We start from the raw sequence: 18307 nt of genomic DNA on the forward strand, positions 1-18307 counted from the left end.
GTCATGATTTCTGACAACATGTGTGTGTATGTGTGTATATATATATATATATATATGTTGTTTTTCAACATTACAAATAGAATAATACTATTCTAGAAATAGAATAATAATAATAATTGGTTCTTTTGTATCTGTCTTCTTTGACAACTTCTTGCTCACAAAATTCATCCACATGATTGCATGAAGTTGCAGTTCAGTAATTTTCATTGCTATATAGCATTCAATTGCATAAATATACCACATTTTTAAAAAAAAGAATCCAGGCCACCGTTGATGGACATATGAATACTTTCTAGTTTTGGGCCAATTACAAATATTCCTCTATATGTCTTTTGGTGCACTTAAGTGCTCATACCTGCTGTGTATTTCACCCAGGAGTGAAATTGATGACTCGTACGCATACGTTAAACTCGAGTAGTTAGTGCCAACAGTTTTAGAAAGGTTATTTGTTTGCTACCCAAGTGTCATGCTTGCATAATGAACAGCAGTTATTTTACTCTGAGGCTATCCTCCACCAGACGACAGTTTTTGATGGGCATCAAGCTTTAATAACTATCAGGCTTGAAAATAGGATACGACAATGGAGAAAGGGCTCACTTGTTTTCAGGCAGAGGTCTTTGCTGTAGCAAGTCTGAGCTGCCATTCGTTGTTTCCCAAATACGTAAGATCATCACCAAATGGAGAACAAAGATAATGACAAGAACTGAATAGTGAGGCACTGTCAGGAAAGACACTGGAAATTATATTAAATCAGAAGTTATACAAATCAGACTGGACAGATGTAATGGTGAAAGGGTCAAAGTGAGACTATTACTGGTCTTAAAGTTAGATAGTTAATTGTGTCCAACTGGCAGTTTGGTGGTGTCACAGTGAGATATATAAGAACAAAAAGGGAGATGTCAAGATCAAGTCACTGACCTTTGCCATGGATCATAGTGGAACTCCTCAAAGGACCCAATGAACCTGGCAGAAGCATATTGCTTCAAGGATCTAAGTCAAGCAGGATCATGCCAAGTTGTAATATGTAAGAGGATAGCTTCAAATCACAAAATTTTTTCCTGAATCAACCTTTCTCCATGACCACATTCTGTCTCTGATCCTTCCTTGCCAACACCTTGCTTTCTCCTTTTGGACTTCCATTTGCATTAATTGCTTTTCCAGATGTGTTGCTTGGTTTATCAACTCCTTTAGCATCTGATGAGCTACTTTATTTCCTTGTCTCCTAATCTGCCTTCTCATCTTGGCATTCTCCCTTCCAACAATAATACATTCCCTTTTTCATTTAACAAACATTTATTGACGTCCTACTATGTGCCAGCAGCTGGGCTAAATACATGCTCTGGCTTCATGGAGCTTAGATGGCTTAGTTTTGACTACCAAAAAAGACAGGGCACAAACCATTGTCAATTTGTCTTTAAGAGTGGGAGATAGTCAAAGTAGAAAACAGACCCCCAGTGCCTTGGGTAAGTTGGTTTTCCATAGCCCTGGATGCTGGGGAATTGAGTTCCAGACTCCTAGTGGCTAGCACTTTGAAGATAAAAGAACAAGAAAAGGCTGCAACCCCATAGGACACAGCCTCCCCACCACTTTTTCCTTTCATTTGGCCAACTGTCCCCGAAGGACAACAGAGCGGAAGATGGGGACAACGGGTATGACAACTTTCCCAAGAGAGAAGTTGCTTGCTACAGCCTTGCTCTTTGGCTGGTAGTGTCCCTCTGTCAGAACTGAGTAGACCTGGGGGTGAGGGTCTATGTGCCCTGATGTAGGGCCTCAGATATAACTGCTCCTCTTCCTCCTAGTCAAGATTCTAGTGCTCAGAGTGAGTAAAATAAGATAAGTAGCATATTTTAATAGGTTTTGTTAAACAAGATATTTCTGCCTAGCCATGACACATACTACACTTGAATTTCACATTTTCAAAATTTAAGTCACTGATTTATTTTTAATTTAAAAAGTAGTAAAAGGTTAAAATAATTAGGTCCTGGGAAGGATGGAATTTTAATTGGAAAGAATAAAGCCATTGTAGGGCAATTACGGGTTTTGAGAAGAGAAATGCCATGTGAAAAATGCTAAGAAGTATCTATATATGGTTTACTGATATGCTTGGAGCATTTTGGTTAATTAGGATCGTGGGTTCAGAAGGTAATCACCTATTCTATTTCAGTATTGTGGCCTCCAAAGCATTATAAGGTTATACAACTAAGATGTAGCAAAATCATGAGTCCAGATCATTTGCTTTCTAGTTTATCACTCTATCTACTGATGGATATGCTTTCTGAAAACCCTCTGGCTTAATCCCTGCTGTTGTAAACATTTTAAAATACTTCAGAGCATTTCTTATTACTTAGACCATAGTAAACATAAGTGAACATTTTTTTGAAGGTGTGAGCTCTCACTGTCTAGCAGGAACATTTTTTTGGATATTACTGATGCTCAGTAGAATTGACATAAAAGTTGAAGGAAATTGGGCTAAATCTATATTGATGTAACAACATTATCTGTCATTTCAAAAGAGTTTCAAATTCCTAATATCATGTTTTCTTATAATTTTTCCCCTTGAGAATCAAACTCAGAAAAATATAGAGGTACAAAGGGATCTGGGTATTTTTATGTAGCTATAGTTACAGAGCATAAAATATGAGAGCAAAACAGTAATTATTCTCAAGGAAATTTGGCTTTTAGAAGGGAGATACTGAGGAAAATTATGAGAATAACTTTTGCACATAGAGAGAACTTTTCTCCAAAGCTCTCTGAGTCCTCCACAAACCCAAACCCAGCAACTCTTACAGCAGAACTTGGCTTCCAGTCAGCGAAATGACTTGCAAGAGCTATATTAAATTTTTTAAAACTAGAGAGAAATTACATCCATATTTGAAGTTATCTTAGATGCCGAATTTGTCATTTTCCTTATCTATAATATGTTATTGTATGACCTCTCTAATTCTGTTTAGAGCTACTCAGCTTTTAACAGGCAACTAATAAAAATTTATCAGTCTGTCCAAGAATTCTGCCATTAGGCCATGTTGGAAATTTATGAGAAAATCTGGAAATTGTGTTCAGCTCAAAGTAAACGATGCCAGAAAAAGAACCCTGTCATATATCCAAAGAACAAATGCTTTTTGGGGAATACTAAAATTTTCCAGAATTCAAGAAAGGCAGAAATTGAAGGAATCTTGGTAATAAAGCGAGGAGCTACCACTGAGTCTTTCTTATGGCATTCGTTATTTATATAACCAACAGGACGCAAGTGAAAGAAATACAGAGATGGCATCCTAAAATAGACACATTTTGTTCACATGTTACAGAAAGTTTTTCTGTTTACCATTTTTAGTGGCTTTAACAAAGGAAAATTCGATTAACCATTATCAAAACAGTATAACTGAAATGTATGCGATAGATTATTTATAGGCAAGAAATTAGTGAGGAATGGGAATAGCACGATCTGAGTGCAAAAACCTCTTTTTTTTTTTTTTTTTTGCCTCTGAAAGCCCTTAGTCTTCTTAAGAATTGCCAAAATCAACTGATCTAATTCCCTTGCGACTGCAGCTCAACTGATTGGCTACTGGATTTAGTTGTCTACACGGCTAGACCCAGAACATTTTAAGGGCTCCTGGCACTATTTGAGTATAGAGAGCAAAGCTAGCATAACTCAGTTAACCAAAACTGGGGTCAAGGTGGGAAAGTGATAAGAATGTCATACGTATATACGCATAAAAGCGATACTGACAGTGTAGCAAACAAACTAAATATTGCAATGCCAAAACTAAAGACACAATACACTTATCAATTCTTTATATTTATACCAACAGCTTTCCCCTAGAAGTAAGGGTATCTTTCAAGACAGTTCTGATTTGTTGAAGTGACCGCAGGTATGGTTATGTTTTTTAAAATTTTTAATGGTAAGTAAAAAACAGCATTAGCCTTCTCCCAGCAAAAGTTCAGAAGTGGTTATTGTGTAGTCAAAACATCCTTTGACTTAATTTACCATCTTTATGACTTGAGCCAAAATTTCATACTTCATTTCTGTTGTACACTTGAAGATACGATTGCAAATTATTCACGACCTTGCGTCAGAAGGCCAGAATAACGGTAAGGGATGTGACTTCTTAGAGGGGGGCTATCAACGATCCGAGACCAACCCAGCAAAACAGAGGCGAAGGGCCAAGTTAGCGGAGGGGCGTCCGGCACTCCCCTCCACCCCCCGCGCACGAGGGCTCGTCTAAGCTCCGGTGACCTGGGTGTCGCCTGCGGTGTTGGGTTCTCTCGCAGTCAGGTGCCACCCGGGGGGGTGGGGGGTAGGTGCAGTTATTTATGACTGCGGGGTTGGGCTGGCAGCGCGGGGCCGGGCAGGGAGTGCGAAGCCAAAACCACCCGAGATCTGCGCGCTACCCCACGCTCTCCTCAGCCGGAGACCCACGGCCCAGCCAGCTATAGGGGGTCCGGCGGGCACCCCAAGCGGCGTATTTGTAGGGGTCGCTCTCGGACACCAGCGAAGCTCCGCACACCGACTTCTCGCGAGGTTTCGCGCCCCCCTCCCCCGCCCCCCCTTCCCCCCCCCCCCCCCCCCAGCTCTGGCGCCGGCAGCACCCGCTATGGCTGCGCTGCGGAGGCTCCTGTGGCCGCCGCCTCGGCTCCCGCCTCCGCCTTCCCCTCTCCACCCCTTCCCGGGGCCGTGGGGGCGGCCTGCAGGGCTAGCCCCGGGCCCTCCTGGCCGTCCCTTCTCCTGCAGGGAGGAGGAGGAGGGGGCCGTGGCTGAGGCAGCCTGGAGGCGGCGGCGACGCTGGGGGGAGCTGAGCATCGCAGCGGCGGCCGGCGGGGGGCTGGTCGGCCTCGTGTGCTACCAGCTGTATGGGGACCCCAGGGCCGACTCCACGCGGGGGCCGTCCCCCGGGCGCCCCTCCGAGGGCGCGGCCGCCGAGCCGGAGGACCCGCCGCGCGGCCGGGGGCTGCTTCCCATCCCGGTCGCGGCTGCCAAGGAGACGGTAGGTGTGTGAGCGCGTGCGCGCGCCGGCCGGCCCGCAGGTGTGCCACCTGAGCGCGGGGAGGGACGGTGTGACAGCCCAGCCGGGCTGGGGGCGCCTGAGACTGGGGGCCCCAGTGACTCCGGACGTTGGAGGTTGTCGCAGTGTGAGCTCTGCGGGCGCGGATGGGGACCTCCCGTGAACGAGACCGAGACCTGCTAGGCCAGGCAGCTCTGGGTCCATTCATGCGGGTGTTCGGAGGACACAGATGATGCTGTCATTGATGCATCAGGACCTTAAGGGTAGCTGCAGCTACCACCTACCTACCAAACCACCAAACCAAGACAAAACCAAAAACCGACTCAGAAGAAGTCAAGGGCATGGCAGGCAGAAAGTGGAGGTCTTTATAGGTGAGAGAAAATAACTGCCAGGTTGGGCTGTGCAACAGCAAATGATCCAGGAGGTCCGGTGCAGTAGGATGAGTTTTGAAGCAGTGGTCTGAGGTGTCAAAAGCTACTACGTTATTGTGTGGAAGTTTATTAGTCCCAAGAGAGGAAATGCCAAAATTGCCTAGCTTCTTTATCATTGGTCAGAAAGAATGAAGATGTCACCAGAATGGAAAAGAAAAAAAAAATCTATTCAAGAAGAGTATATTTCTCCCCCCACCCGCATGCTAGAATCTCTTAAGTAGGAACAATAAGTGAGAAAATGGATAGGAGAGCAAAAAAGTAGGAAACAATGAAGCTAACTCCTACAGGGGAACTCAAATGAAAATGTGCAAGTATCATTATGTCGTTCATAAACTAAGGTGAAGATGAGCGTAAGGTGAGAGTAAAGGAGCACAATATTTTGGTCATATCAGTAAATTTAAAAAGTAGTCATGTAAATGACTAGGAAAGTCATCTAGGGACGTTTTCCATGCAAGACTGGAAGAGTGTGAAGGGCTTAGATGCCAATAATTTAGAAAAGAGGCAGCCGTGCAGTTTTTAACTTTGATGAAATTTGTATACCCTTGGTTCTTTTCCCAAATACACGGTAATGATCTGATGTAAGTGCATCAGTTCTTTTGGTGGAGGTTGTTGATATATTTAGGTCGGGGAATCTACTTTATGGACCTTCTAGCAGCAAATCACAAATACATAAAGCAGAAAGTACTTTTATACAATGAATTCTTAAAATACTAGCAAATGCCCTCAACCTTCATACCCCCCCACCATGAGTCATACACAGACTCATTAAACTTGTGTCGTGATTGACCATGTCACAACTTTAATCAACCGTAGTTCATCTGGGAACAGAATAGGATGGTATGGAACTTTAAAATAGTATTTTCTTTTCTTATTTTCTAAAATTAATTTTACTTTTAAAGTTGAGAGACAGTATCATGCAGTTTTTAAAAGACAACACTCAGAAAGCTGGGACTCTGGCTTCACCACTTACTAGTTGTATCATTACTTAACCCTACAGTGCCTGTCTCCTCAACTATAAAATGAGGTTAATAGTGTCTTTCTCTGGAGTTAAGAGATTTAAATGAGTTAATACATTTAAAAGTTAGAATGGTACCCCTAGCATGTAGTAAGTATTCCATAAATTTGTTTTATTTTTTATGTTATTCATTTATTTACTTATTTATTATCTATTTCCTTACATTACTATTGCTTAGTATTTAGGAAACTTCCTGTACGTTGTTTTAGAAGTCAGATAATACTGATGTCCTGTATCTTACCCTTCCCTAATCTCTAGTCATACATTCTCATTGTTATTCCTTTCGTATTTGATCTTTTTTCCCCTCTGAAAACTTTTATAATCTTCTCTTTATCCCCGGTGTTTGAAAATTTCACAGTAATGAGCTTTGGTGTGGGCGTTTTTTCGTGTATTGTGCTAGGTACTCGATGGCCCTTTCAATATGGAAATTCATGTCTGAAAGTAGTTTATACTTTTCTTGTATTATTTCTTTGGTAATTTCCTCTTCTCCATTTTCTCTGGGTTTTTTTTTTCTGGAACCTCTGTTAGTCTGAAGTTATACCGCATGACAGATCTTAATCTAATTCTAATTCTGATCTCTCTTATATTCCAACTTTTTAATCTTTTTGTTTGTTTTTATGGGAGATATCTTTGGCTTTATCTTCCAGCCTTCCTATGGAATGTCTTATTTCAGCTATCCAGACTTTTTAATTCGAAGAACTATTTTGTATTCTCCAATGTTCATGTGTTACAGCATTCTATTTTGTTTCATGGCTGCTAAATTTCTCTCTTTAGTATAAGGATATTGATTCTAGTTTTGTTTTGCTTTTTAATTGTCTTCTGCTCCATGTGTCATTTCCTCCAGGTTCTTTTTTATTCCTGTTTCATTGTCTAAGCTATCACTTTCATTTTGGGGGTTTTCATCACATATCTGTGATTGTTTCCTGTCTATATTTGAGAGCCACTCAGAAGCTCTTTATACACGAGTGTGGCTTTTCATTTGATTATATGGGCTTTTCATTAGAGTGACATCCAAAGGTCAGTGTTTTTTAAGTCTTTTTCTCTGGTGTCATTGAGCTTCTGCAAACAATAGGAGAAGTGAGAGGAGTAGTAATCTGGATGCTGGTGCACGTGCACATATGTGTGAGAGCATGTGTGCTGGGGGAGTATCCAGTGACTACTCACATATTGTATCTAATCCTCTGTTTTCAGCCCCACCGCTTACTCTGCCTCCACAGCTCCTTGTGTTCTCAAGGCCTTATCCTTTCTGGGGTCTGTACCATAAATCAGCTCACTTCCATCTCGCCTCCTCCTCCACAGTACACCGGTAGTGCCTGTGCTCCCCTGGGTCAATTATCACTCCCCCATCTCTTCAATTTTATAAAAAGTTGATTAATTCTCTTGAGTGTTTTCGTCTCCTATTTTCTCTTTCTTAGTTCTTGTATGTTTCCACCTTTTTAAAAATACCTTTATTGTGATTTTAATGTGGTTAGGGGAGGAAGAGTTTGAAAGAAATTGTGAGGTCAATCTCCTGTTTTTCAGGAGTATTTTAAACCTTTGTTGCCACTTCATTTATTATGCTTATTTGATTTTCTTGAAGTGGTAGAAATGATCCTTTTTGATGTTTAAAACTATACCTAAGAACCTTTGATTTATAAAGCCTCTTTAAAGCAGCATATTATACTGAACAAAATCCTAGTATATAAATTAACGTGTATGTGTTATGAGAATAATTTACCTGATGGCATGAACAGCAGTAACCTACAGACATGCTGTTGTATTACCGTAGCCTTGGAAATTTTGTTTTAAAGACACTCTTCCGAACTTCTGCCAGAAGGCCTTCCTTGACTATAGATTTGTTAAAATAGCGCTGCTTTTCCTATACTCCCAGATGATGACTTTTTGCAATTATTTGTTGTCTTCTCTGCTTGTCTTAGCCCTTTAAGAAGAGGCATTGTGTTGGTCTTGATGACCTTTATGTCTTCATTGCCTGTCATAGGGCTTAGCCCTGGACACACACTAAATATTTGTCGAACAAAGAAGTCCATGCTAAATATTCGCATGGGACAAACACATTGAAAAACCATAACTATATTCTGCAACAATTAATAGTTTTATATTTTGTTCAGCTAAAGTAGTTATTTATAGCATTTGAATTGGGAATACTTCAGTCAAGGTCAACATTCCAGGTTTTGGGAGACCAAGTCATGTGACATTCTATTTATTTTAATTGTGCATGTTTAGCTTGCCAAAATTTTTGAGTAAACATGACCATGAACTTTATTAGTATTATAAAGAGATGTTAACAAGATTTTGTTTAAAGCCTTACAGTTTTAGCCTTAAAGCGTTATTTTTATTAGTGGAAAAAATTTTTGTTCTAGAACTGCCTGCTTGTTTTAGGTCCAGAATAAAAAAAAAATCTGCTAGATTGTTTAACACACTTTAATCTGGTATTTCACTTATTATAGAGAACATGTGATCTATTTTATGATTTGTTTATCTTAAGAAGCTTTGAGAAGAGGAAAAGAAAACAATATTTGTATCTCTTTTGTATATTTCTATAATCATTGCCAATAATTATGCATTTTAAGTTTCTTTCACTGTATATCTTTTCTAGCCTCTTTTTAAGGCAGCACATTTTGAGACATGAGATTATGTTTATTCTTTCCCAGAATATTTAAGAATTCGCTAGAAGTATAAATGTAGAAAAGTCCTAATGTTTTATAGAGTGAGGGAAGTCACATAGATGTGAAATTAGATGGGTTGATTCTGGTAGAATAACATTCTAGTATAGGAAGCTAAACTAGGTGATCCCTCTTTTGGTTTCCTGAATCACTCTGTGATAAGTAAATGCATCAGATTCTACCTGCATTCCTTCTAGTGGTCTGATCATGTTCTAGATTCACATACAACAATTTGAGTGCTGATTTTTTTCCTAAGTAAATCACAGAATAAAATTTAGATGAATTTGGAAAAAAATATATCCTCTTTCGTTTTACACCAAACCAGGAGTTGTGAAACGCATGCACATTTTGTCTGGGTTGCAGTGAAAGATAATTACAACATTTTATGGATGTCCTTTTATTCAGATTCACGTTGGGAATCAGGAATTGCAACCATCATGACCTTGAACTTAAATTAAAAAGAAAAAATTCTCATGTGTAATTCTATTTTCCAAGACTTGGAGATTTTCAAATAATGCACAGCAATCAGTTTGAATACAGGTGTATAACAGGTTTTTTTTAACTTGGACTGTATGATCTTTACGTTAAAAAATAAAAACACTGAATTGTATTTTGAATTGGAATTCAGGTAAATAGTATTTAGGTTTAAGTTGACTTCCTAATTGATTCTCACATATAATTCTGTTTGTATAATTTGGGGCTGGACTGTCAATGAGTACTAAGTAAAGTAAAATGTAGCTGCCCTCATATGAATTGAATATATAATTTACCTTTAATAATTTTTGAGAAATGGATGCCATTTTCTACCTAATGATTAAAGAAGATATTTGGGATCCTTAAAACAATTATATTAAGCCTAAATTTTTGAAGCTTCTTTCAGGGAAGTTTTATTCATCCCCCATATAACACATAAGCCTTGTATCTCATAATATTTTTAATCAATTCTTATTTAATGACCAATTGAATGAATTCTAAATCCAAGAATAAATTACAATGTGTTAATTATTACAGTCCTTTAGAAATCTTGCTTTTACAAAATCATCTCATCTGTGCAAATTTGTATTTGACTTTATAAATTAGGAAGTCATCTGCACACCTTAATTTAGGAAGGTAGAATAACGGATGTATTACCTCCTTATGTTACCTGTGAGGACTAAGGATTGGACACTGAGTCAGAGCATTAGCAGCAGATGTGAATTTAGTAACTAGTTACAGTTTCACGAGATAGCAGATACAGAGTACATACATTTTTGTTTTCCTCTCTCTAAACATGTAAGAAGACAACAGCTTCATTCTCTTTGGAGTCTTTAGTCTTTTAGTATTAAATACTTCAGTGTTTTTCTTATTTTGAGATTGTTGCACATGTAAAATTATATATCTAAACTGCTGACCACCCGATTCCCATACCAGTTTTCAGAAGTTGTTTAGTTGCTATCAGTGTAGCAGTTCTGTCAGAAAATCTTCCTTAAACTCCTATCCCCTCCACCTCTTTCTCTTTTAAATAATATGCATTATGTTAATGGTCCTTGATATGCCAAAGAGTATTATCTTTTCTGGTCCTGGAAAAGTATTAGGGAAGATCATTTATGTTAGCGTACATGATTCTATCTAAATGATTAATAATTCTTAAGACTTATGTATCAAGCAGTTTCTTTCAATTTCATAGCCATAAAAATCAGGATTTCCATATTATATGCTTCTTGGAAACAGTAAATTTATCCATTCATCTGTCAATTGATCCATTTAGTCGTTCAGGTATTTTATTCAAGGAATTTTTACTGGAGGTGTGGTAGGTGCTAGGGGTTTAGTGGTGGACAAAATAAAATTCACGTCCTTTTGCAGTTTACAGTCTAGTGAGGATACAGAATAATTATAATGCAATATGGTAAAGTGATGTGGTGGGAAAAAGAGAGTCTACTCATGCAGGAAGGACATGTAACCCAGACTTGTGACCTTAAATGTGCCTTCCCAGAAGTAACATCTGAGTTGAGACTTGAAGGATGAGTGGGAATTATTAGGTAAAGAGGGAGGCAGGGAGATGAAGAAATGTCTTCTAGGTGGAGGAGAAAACATGTGTGAGAATAAGCATAGTGTGTTCCCGGAACTGAAAGGTCAGTGTGGATGTATAGCAGAAAATTTAAGGCAAGAGTGATCAGACTTTAGGCTAGAAGGTAATCGGGAGGCAGATGGTACAAGACCTTCTAGGCCTATTAAGGAGTTTGAACTTTATCTTAAGAGTAATAGGGAGGCATTGACAGATTTTTAGTCATGAGAATGATATAATCCAATTTACATTTTAAGAGTATCACTTTGAATGGGGAACTAGAGGAAGAGAGGCAGTGCTGAAAAGTAGGAGGCCAGGTAGGGTGCTGTTGCTTCTTAGATAAGAATGTTAGAGGATATGATTCTCCATATTTTTTACTTGAAAAAAAATACGTGTCAAGCAGTTTTTAACCATAATATTTCTTTAGACAAGAGATGGTTCTGGCTTTACTAGGGAAATGGCAGTGAAGCAGTGAGAAGTTGCTGGGTTGGAGAGAGATTCAGGAGGTAGGATCAGCAGGATTGGTAGTTGATTGGATTTTAGGGATGAGGGAGATGGAAGAGTCTAGGATGATATTCAAGTTTTTATCTTGGGCAACTAGGTGGATTGCATAGTGGTTCACTGAGACTGGGTCCTCAGGGGGAAAAAAAGGTGTGGGGGTATGGGCATGGATGATAAGCTTTTAACTTGCACAGTGGATCAGGGTGTCTTTTGGACAGCTAAAGCGAAATTCCAGTTGGCTACATAAGTCAGAAGCTCAGGAGAGAAATCTGCACTATAGAAATAGGTTTCAGAATCATTAAGTGTTAAAGTCATAAGAATGGATGACGTTGTTCAGAATATGTACAAGAAGAGAAAAACACCTAAGGAGAGAGCCCTGGTGAGCATCATTGATTTAAAGGCAGACAGAGAAATGAAACTCTGCAAAAAGCTGAGAAGTAAGGTCCAGACAGGTAAAAAGAAAGCCAGGAGAGTCATGGAAGCCAACAAAAGATAGTACTTCAAATAAGAGTTATTCAGTTACAGTGAACGCTACCAGAAGAGGTCAGCTAAGATGAGAAGTGGAAAGTGTTTGGTGGATTTAGCAATAAGAGGTCATGCGTGATGTTGGTAAGATCTTGGAGGTGAAAATCAGATTATAGTTCGATAAGTTGAGAGTACAGGTAAAGAAAAGGTGAAGTGGACAACATGAGGTAAGTGTTGACAACCCTTTCATGAATTTGGCCATGAAGAGGAGGAGAGAGGGCAGTAGCTTAAGGGACATAGAATTGTTTTTTGTTTTTTGGGTTTTTTTTTTTGAGATGAAAGACCTTTAAATATATTTAAATGCTGAAAGAAAGAAGAGGAACACTAAACCCAAAGGAAGAGAGGATAATTGATTTGCCAGGGACCAAGGTGGAGATGGGAGATGAAAGTTAAAGCACAGGGAAGAATTTAATCTTAGATAGTAGGAGTGATGCCATTTCCATCACAAGTCATGTAGTGGCAAGTAGTTGAAGGAGTTCTTGCCTGGTGGCTTCTACTTTCTCTGTGAAATAGAAGGTGATGTCATCTTCTGGGAGCAAGACAATAGACATTTGTGGAGTAACTGTGATAGAGACTTGGGGGAGAGTGGAAGATTGAAATAACCATTTTAAAAAGAAGCTAGAAAACCATGAAATCCTTTAATTTGCTCATGTTTTATAATTTGCAAAGTTAAGTATGAGATTTTAAAGGATAAAATGAATATTGAACTTGCTCATGAAATGTGTAAATTTTTCAATGAGGGCCGGCCCGGTGGTGCTGCAGTTAAGTTCGCACATTCCGCTTCTGGGCGGCCCAGGGTTCGCCAGTTCGGATCCCGGGTGCAGACATGGCACTGCTTGGCAAAAGCCATGCTGTGGTAGGCGTCCCATGTATAAAGTAGAGGAAGATTGGCATGGATGTTAGTTCAGGGCCAGTCTTCCTCAGCAAAAAGAGAAAGATTGGCAGTAGTTAGCTCAGGGCTAATCTTCCTCAAAAAAAGAAAAAAATTTTTTTTCAATGAATATTTTTACATGGTCACAACTTTTGCTGTTCTAATTCTTGTTTATGTTATCCCTCTTTATGAGATGTATAAACTTTAGTAATATGATCTAATTAGTACTTTTTTACTCATGATATAATGTTTAAGTTACATAGGAAATGCACCAAATTTATAGTACAGTACAGATTTTATTCTTTTTGTTTAAACTTGATGGGCAAGTTTAAACTGGAGAATATTAATTCTCACTGATCTACTGTAATTGTTGTGCCAAACACTAAGAATTTGAATAACTTTATTTTGTGTAGTGTAAACACTCTTGTGCTGGAGAAAAATGTGTTTAAAAAAAATCAAACAAGTTCTATTTATGGCATTATCTTTCTAGCATTAAAGAAAACACCTAGTCATTTGTGTACTAAACAGCATTTTCTAGATATATTATTTTCTTCACCTTTTTCTTTAAGTAAACCTCTACTCTTTTATTCTCTGATGTATTGATAGATTATATAAACTGAGTAAAATGGGGAACTTTAGTGCTGTTTTATTTAATTGACTAGCATAGTAAGCGTTTGCTCATTAAAGAGTTATTTTTCTAAATTGAAAAAATAGAATGCATGTATTCCGCTTTTCCGCCCATTCACTAAGTTGCCTTTAAACTATTTTAGTACACAGCTCCATCTCCAGAATTTAGAATACAGGAAGTTTATATAAAGGAATTTGAAATAATTCTGTTTTTTTCTGCTTTCTGAAAAGGGGGATATCTATCCAGTTGATACTGTAAGTATTGACTAGATGAGATAATCCTAGGTGACTAGGATTATTCAACATGCTTGCAGCAGTTCAACGTGCATTTTTCCTACCCAGCTTCACATCAGATCAGAGAGGCTCTCATGGGTTTTGTCCAGTTTAAGCTAGTTCCAACCTGTGAAAATTAGTTCTATTCAAATGGGATTATCTGAACTTCTTCCAAACACTTTAAATTTATTCTTACTAATGTAAAGATGGGATATGTTGTAATCTCCATATACACTCAAGCACATTCACTCATTGTCCCCAGATTAAGACAGGTTTCACAATATTACTATGATCAAGCTTAATGATGGAGTCCCAAGGACAGTAATAGGTAGCTTTTGGATTAGGGTTTGTGGTGAAAGGATATCAGTGTGACTTGAGCTTTACCTCCTTTCCACATTCAATCTTAATTGGCACATGGCTTCCTCCAGACTGCTTCCTGTCCAAATAAATGGTTCACATCAGGATTTTATGTCCTCATCATAGAGAGTACAGTCTTAGTAACCTTTCGGTCCATTTACTGTGCAGGTGTGCTCTCACATATGCCTGTCATGTTCTCCTCTGATCTGCCAGCCCTGGTGATTACCTCATCATCATAAAAGTCACATAAGAGCTTTGATTCAAGTCTTTTATGACACAGACTTTAAGTCAAGGCATCATATTTGGGGAGTAAGGTTAAAATCTACACTTCATACTTTGATCATTAGATTCTAAACTTTTTAGTCCAAAGTACAAATACCAGGTGCTATTGTGAACTAAATATTTAATTATAAAAAATATTACACATATATATTATCAAATAGTTAAGATCTAGGACTTCTCCTGAATTATTATAGCAGTTATTTTTAAGTTTTTATAAAACTGTAGACAAGCAGGCAGACTTCTCAAGGTTCCTGCCATTGGCTGGCAAATTATAGGAGAGTAGCACTTTGTATCTTTGGTCTTCTACCCACACCCCTCCTCCAACAGAATTTGGAACATGGCTGATGCCATAGATTGAGTTGAACTCTGATCACCAATAGAATGTTGAAAATGGGAAGGATATGGACAAGTGAACCAGAGAGGGATTATCTGAATGTCAGATACATAAAAGCAGAAGTTACTCAGGTAGTAGGGGTGTATTGTTTGATTATAGGCTGATAGAAAAGTTCTAGAAACATGTCTCTTCCATATTTTGGTGATACGTTTTATTCAGGAAGTGATCTCTTAGAATCTACGGAGAAAGTGGCATTCTTAAATGTACTGTATAATTCAAGTATTTGCAGCTGTGCTTTCTTAATTGTGTAGGCGAGCAGAGTGGCTCCCTAGGGAGTTGAATTCTTTTTGGGGACAGAGGGGTCAGAGGTACCTAACCTAGAAAAGTTGGTGAAGACACTGTGGTATCCTTACTGATTCACTCACAGCACTACATCCTAGTCCAAAGCAATTTTGATCTTCAGCTGATTGTTTAGCTATGCTTGGGAGAATACAGATCTTCCTCCCATTCCTTTCTCTCGTGTCCTCCCTCTGCAATGATCTCCTTGCCCATTTCTACTTATGGCTGCCCTCTACAGCAGCTTTAAGCTCAGGGATTAAAGTGATTATGGACGTGACATAGGTTGAAGTAAGTGAAAGCAAGGTGCAATAAGAGCAGTTGGCTTGGGGTCAGGAGAAATGAGTCAAGATAATGACTTTGCCTTTACTTACCTGTGCCTCCCATGGCTGAGTCAGCATCTTTTAATTGGCCTTCCAAGAAGTCTCAAAAAACTTCTATTTGTACATTATTGGCCAAAACTTAGTCAAATGGCTCTCTCTAACTGCAACAAAGCCTGGAAAATGTAACCTTTATTCTGTGTGCTGTTGTGCCTATTTGAAAATCAGAGTTTTCTTTCTAAGAAAAAACTAGAGAGTGAGTAATAGATATCTGTCAGTCTTTGTTAGGTGTGAAGTATATTGTGTTGGGAAAATGGCTTTTAAATGAAATGAAAATACTCATAAATAAAATATGGAATGCCCCTTTAATAAAATAAATGGTTCATACTTCTGGTTCTAGCAATACAGCATGCTATATAATCTGTCATAAAGATATTTTAAACATCCTTTTAAATACCCTACTATATTTATAAGAAATTAAGGGACATTGCCAGGGCAGAAATAAGGAGGAAACTAATAACTAGAACAGTGTGAGCTGTGCGAGCTGTGGCTTACATGGAGGAGTGATGGGTCATTATTCATGGACTTCTAGGGACTTGGATTTTAATGCCTCTCTAGGGGCAAGAGACAGGCCTTGGGAAGTTGGAGCTGAGACACCACCTTCATAAAGCCAGAGCCCTCATTAAAAGAATGGAGTAGAAAAAAATTATCCTCCCATTACAAGTTGTTGACAGGGAAACCTGAAGATGTCTGCCTGGGCTCTAAGTGGAAAAAAGGACTCTCTTGAGGATGTATAAAAATGATCCTACTCTACTTTATATGGGTTCAGAGTTAGAACTTACATTATTCGATGAGAGAAAAAGTTGATGTAGCTGGCAGAAAGAAATGCAAAGCTTCTTTGGAGGGAAATGCACTAAACAATGACCATGTGTAATTCCTACAGATAAGGTCTAGAAGAGGATAAGCTCATAATCCAAAAGTACAAAATATATGAAGTTCTGTGAAAAAGAGCAAGCAAACTGAGTGATTAGATTCTTAACAATTTAATAATAGAATAATTTGGTTGAGTCTAGAAATTAAGTATATTCATATATTCAAAATGATTAAAGACATAATGAGAAATCAGTATGAAAAAGAATAGGTAGATTACAATAAAGAATCAACTAGGACTTCTAGAAAGGTAAAATACAGTCATTGGAGGTTGGATAGGTTAGGCAATATATAAAACGTAACTGAAGAGGCAATTAGTAACCTGGAAGATAATTTTGAGGAAACTACACAAAATGAAACACACTTTTAAAGAAATGGCAAATATTAAGGAGAGTTTAAGAGACGTGGAAAATAGGTTGACAGGGTCTAAAATTCATCTATTAAGGGTTAAGACTAGGAGAATAGAGAGAATGAGAAAGACGATATTCTAAGAGAGAATGACTGAACAGTTCTCAGAAAGGAACAAAGGCATTAATCTTCAGATTCAGGAAGCATAAACAGTCCTGAACAGGGTAAATAAAAATAAATCTATATTTAGGCAGATTATAGTGAAAATGTAAAATCAAAGATGAAGAGAAACAGCAGATTTCCTACAAAGGGGTAGCAGTTGGCCTGATTGAAGACTAATCTGTGACAATGGATAGAAGCCAGAAGACAGTAGAATATATCTTCAAAATGCTGAGAGAAAATAACTTGCAACATAGATTTTTATCCCTAGGTAAATTATTTAGCAGTGAGGATAAAATAAATTCATTTTCATAAGACTGAAAGATTTTACCGGTCTTAGATCATCATTGAAAGAACTATTAAAGAGTGAATATCAGGAAGAAATGCACATAAAAAGAAGGGTGAAATTCAAGAAGCAATGGTATATAAAGAAATTGGTAAAAATGGGGGTAATTCTTAAACGTTGACTACATATTACAGCAATAATTATTATTATTATTTTGAAAGGAGTTAAACCAAGGTGGATCTCAAATATTGAACAACAGTGATATGCAAGACAATAGGCCATGATTAGACTTAAAGTGTTCTGTGTGTGAAAAAATAAAATAAAATTAGATGCCTACTTCATGCCATAATAATCCAGGTGGATTAGAGTCCTAAATGTAATAAGTAATACTTTTAAGATATTTAGAGGAAGATATATGAAAATAAATTTTTTACCCCATGAGGGGGAGGATTTTCAAAGCAAGACAAAAAGCACAACCTAGAATGGAAAATACTGCTACATTTCACTTCATTAAAACAAAAATATCTAATAAAATACAAAGAAGCTTTGGATTGGAAGAAGAAACTTAACAGTACATAGCATTTGCAAGGAATAGGTATTCAGAATATATAGTGATGATCTACAAATCAATTAGAAAAAAGACAGCACAATAGAAAAATGGCAAAGGGTTTGAACAAGACAAGAGGAAGATAGTCAAAAGACCAATAAACATGAAAAGATGCTCAGCATTGCTAATAAAAGAGAAATACAATTATAACCACAACGAAGCCCCATTTCTTACCAATTAAATTGGTAAAATTAAAAATACAATGACTATTGGCAATAATATGGAGCAACAAAATTCTCATACTCTGCTGTTAGGGGTACAAATCCTTGGAAAATAGATTGACATTATGTAGTAAATTGAAGATACACATGCCTAATAACTCAAATTCTATCTAGGTATAAACCCTTGAGAAACAGAAACATGCACAAGGAGACATGCTTAGCAACCCTTTTACATGT

At 38.0% G+C, this 18307-nt stretch overlaps 1 protein-coding gene across 5 annotated transcripts in view; it reads left to right on the forward strand.

The window, feature by feature from the left end:
- Positions 1-4570: 4570 nt before the first annotated feature.
- Positions 4571-18307, forward strand: part of MICU3 (mitochondrial calcium uptake family member 3) — a 99638-nt gene continuing 85901 nt past the window's right edge. For all 5 annotated transcript variants that reach the window (XR_011534170.1, XR_011534171.1, XM_008529157.2 and 2 more), the window contains exon 1: positions 4571-4982. Coding sequence is in view for 3 of the 5 variants with exons in the window: in XM_008529157.2 (XP_008527379.2) it covers positions 4593-4982 (390 nt within the window). In the remaining 2 variants the exon portion in view is untranslated. The remainder of the gene's footprint in view (positions 4983-18307) is intronic.

The sequence above is a fragment of the Equus przewalskii genome, chromosome 28, assembly GCF_037783145.1.
Source record: "Equus przewalskii isolate Varuska chromosome 28, EquPr2, whole genome shotgun sequence".
NCBI classification, from domain to species: Eukaryota; Metazoa; Chordata; class Mammalia; order Perissodactyla; family Equidae; genus Equus; species Equus przewalskii.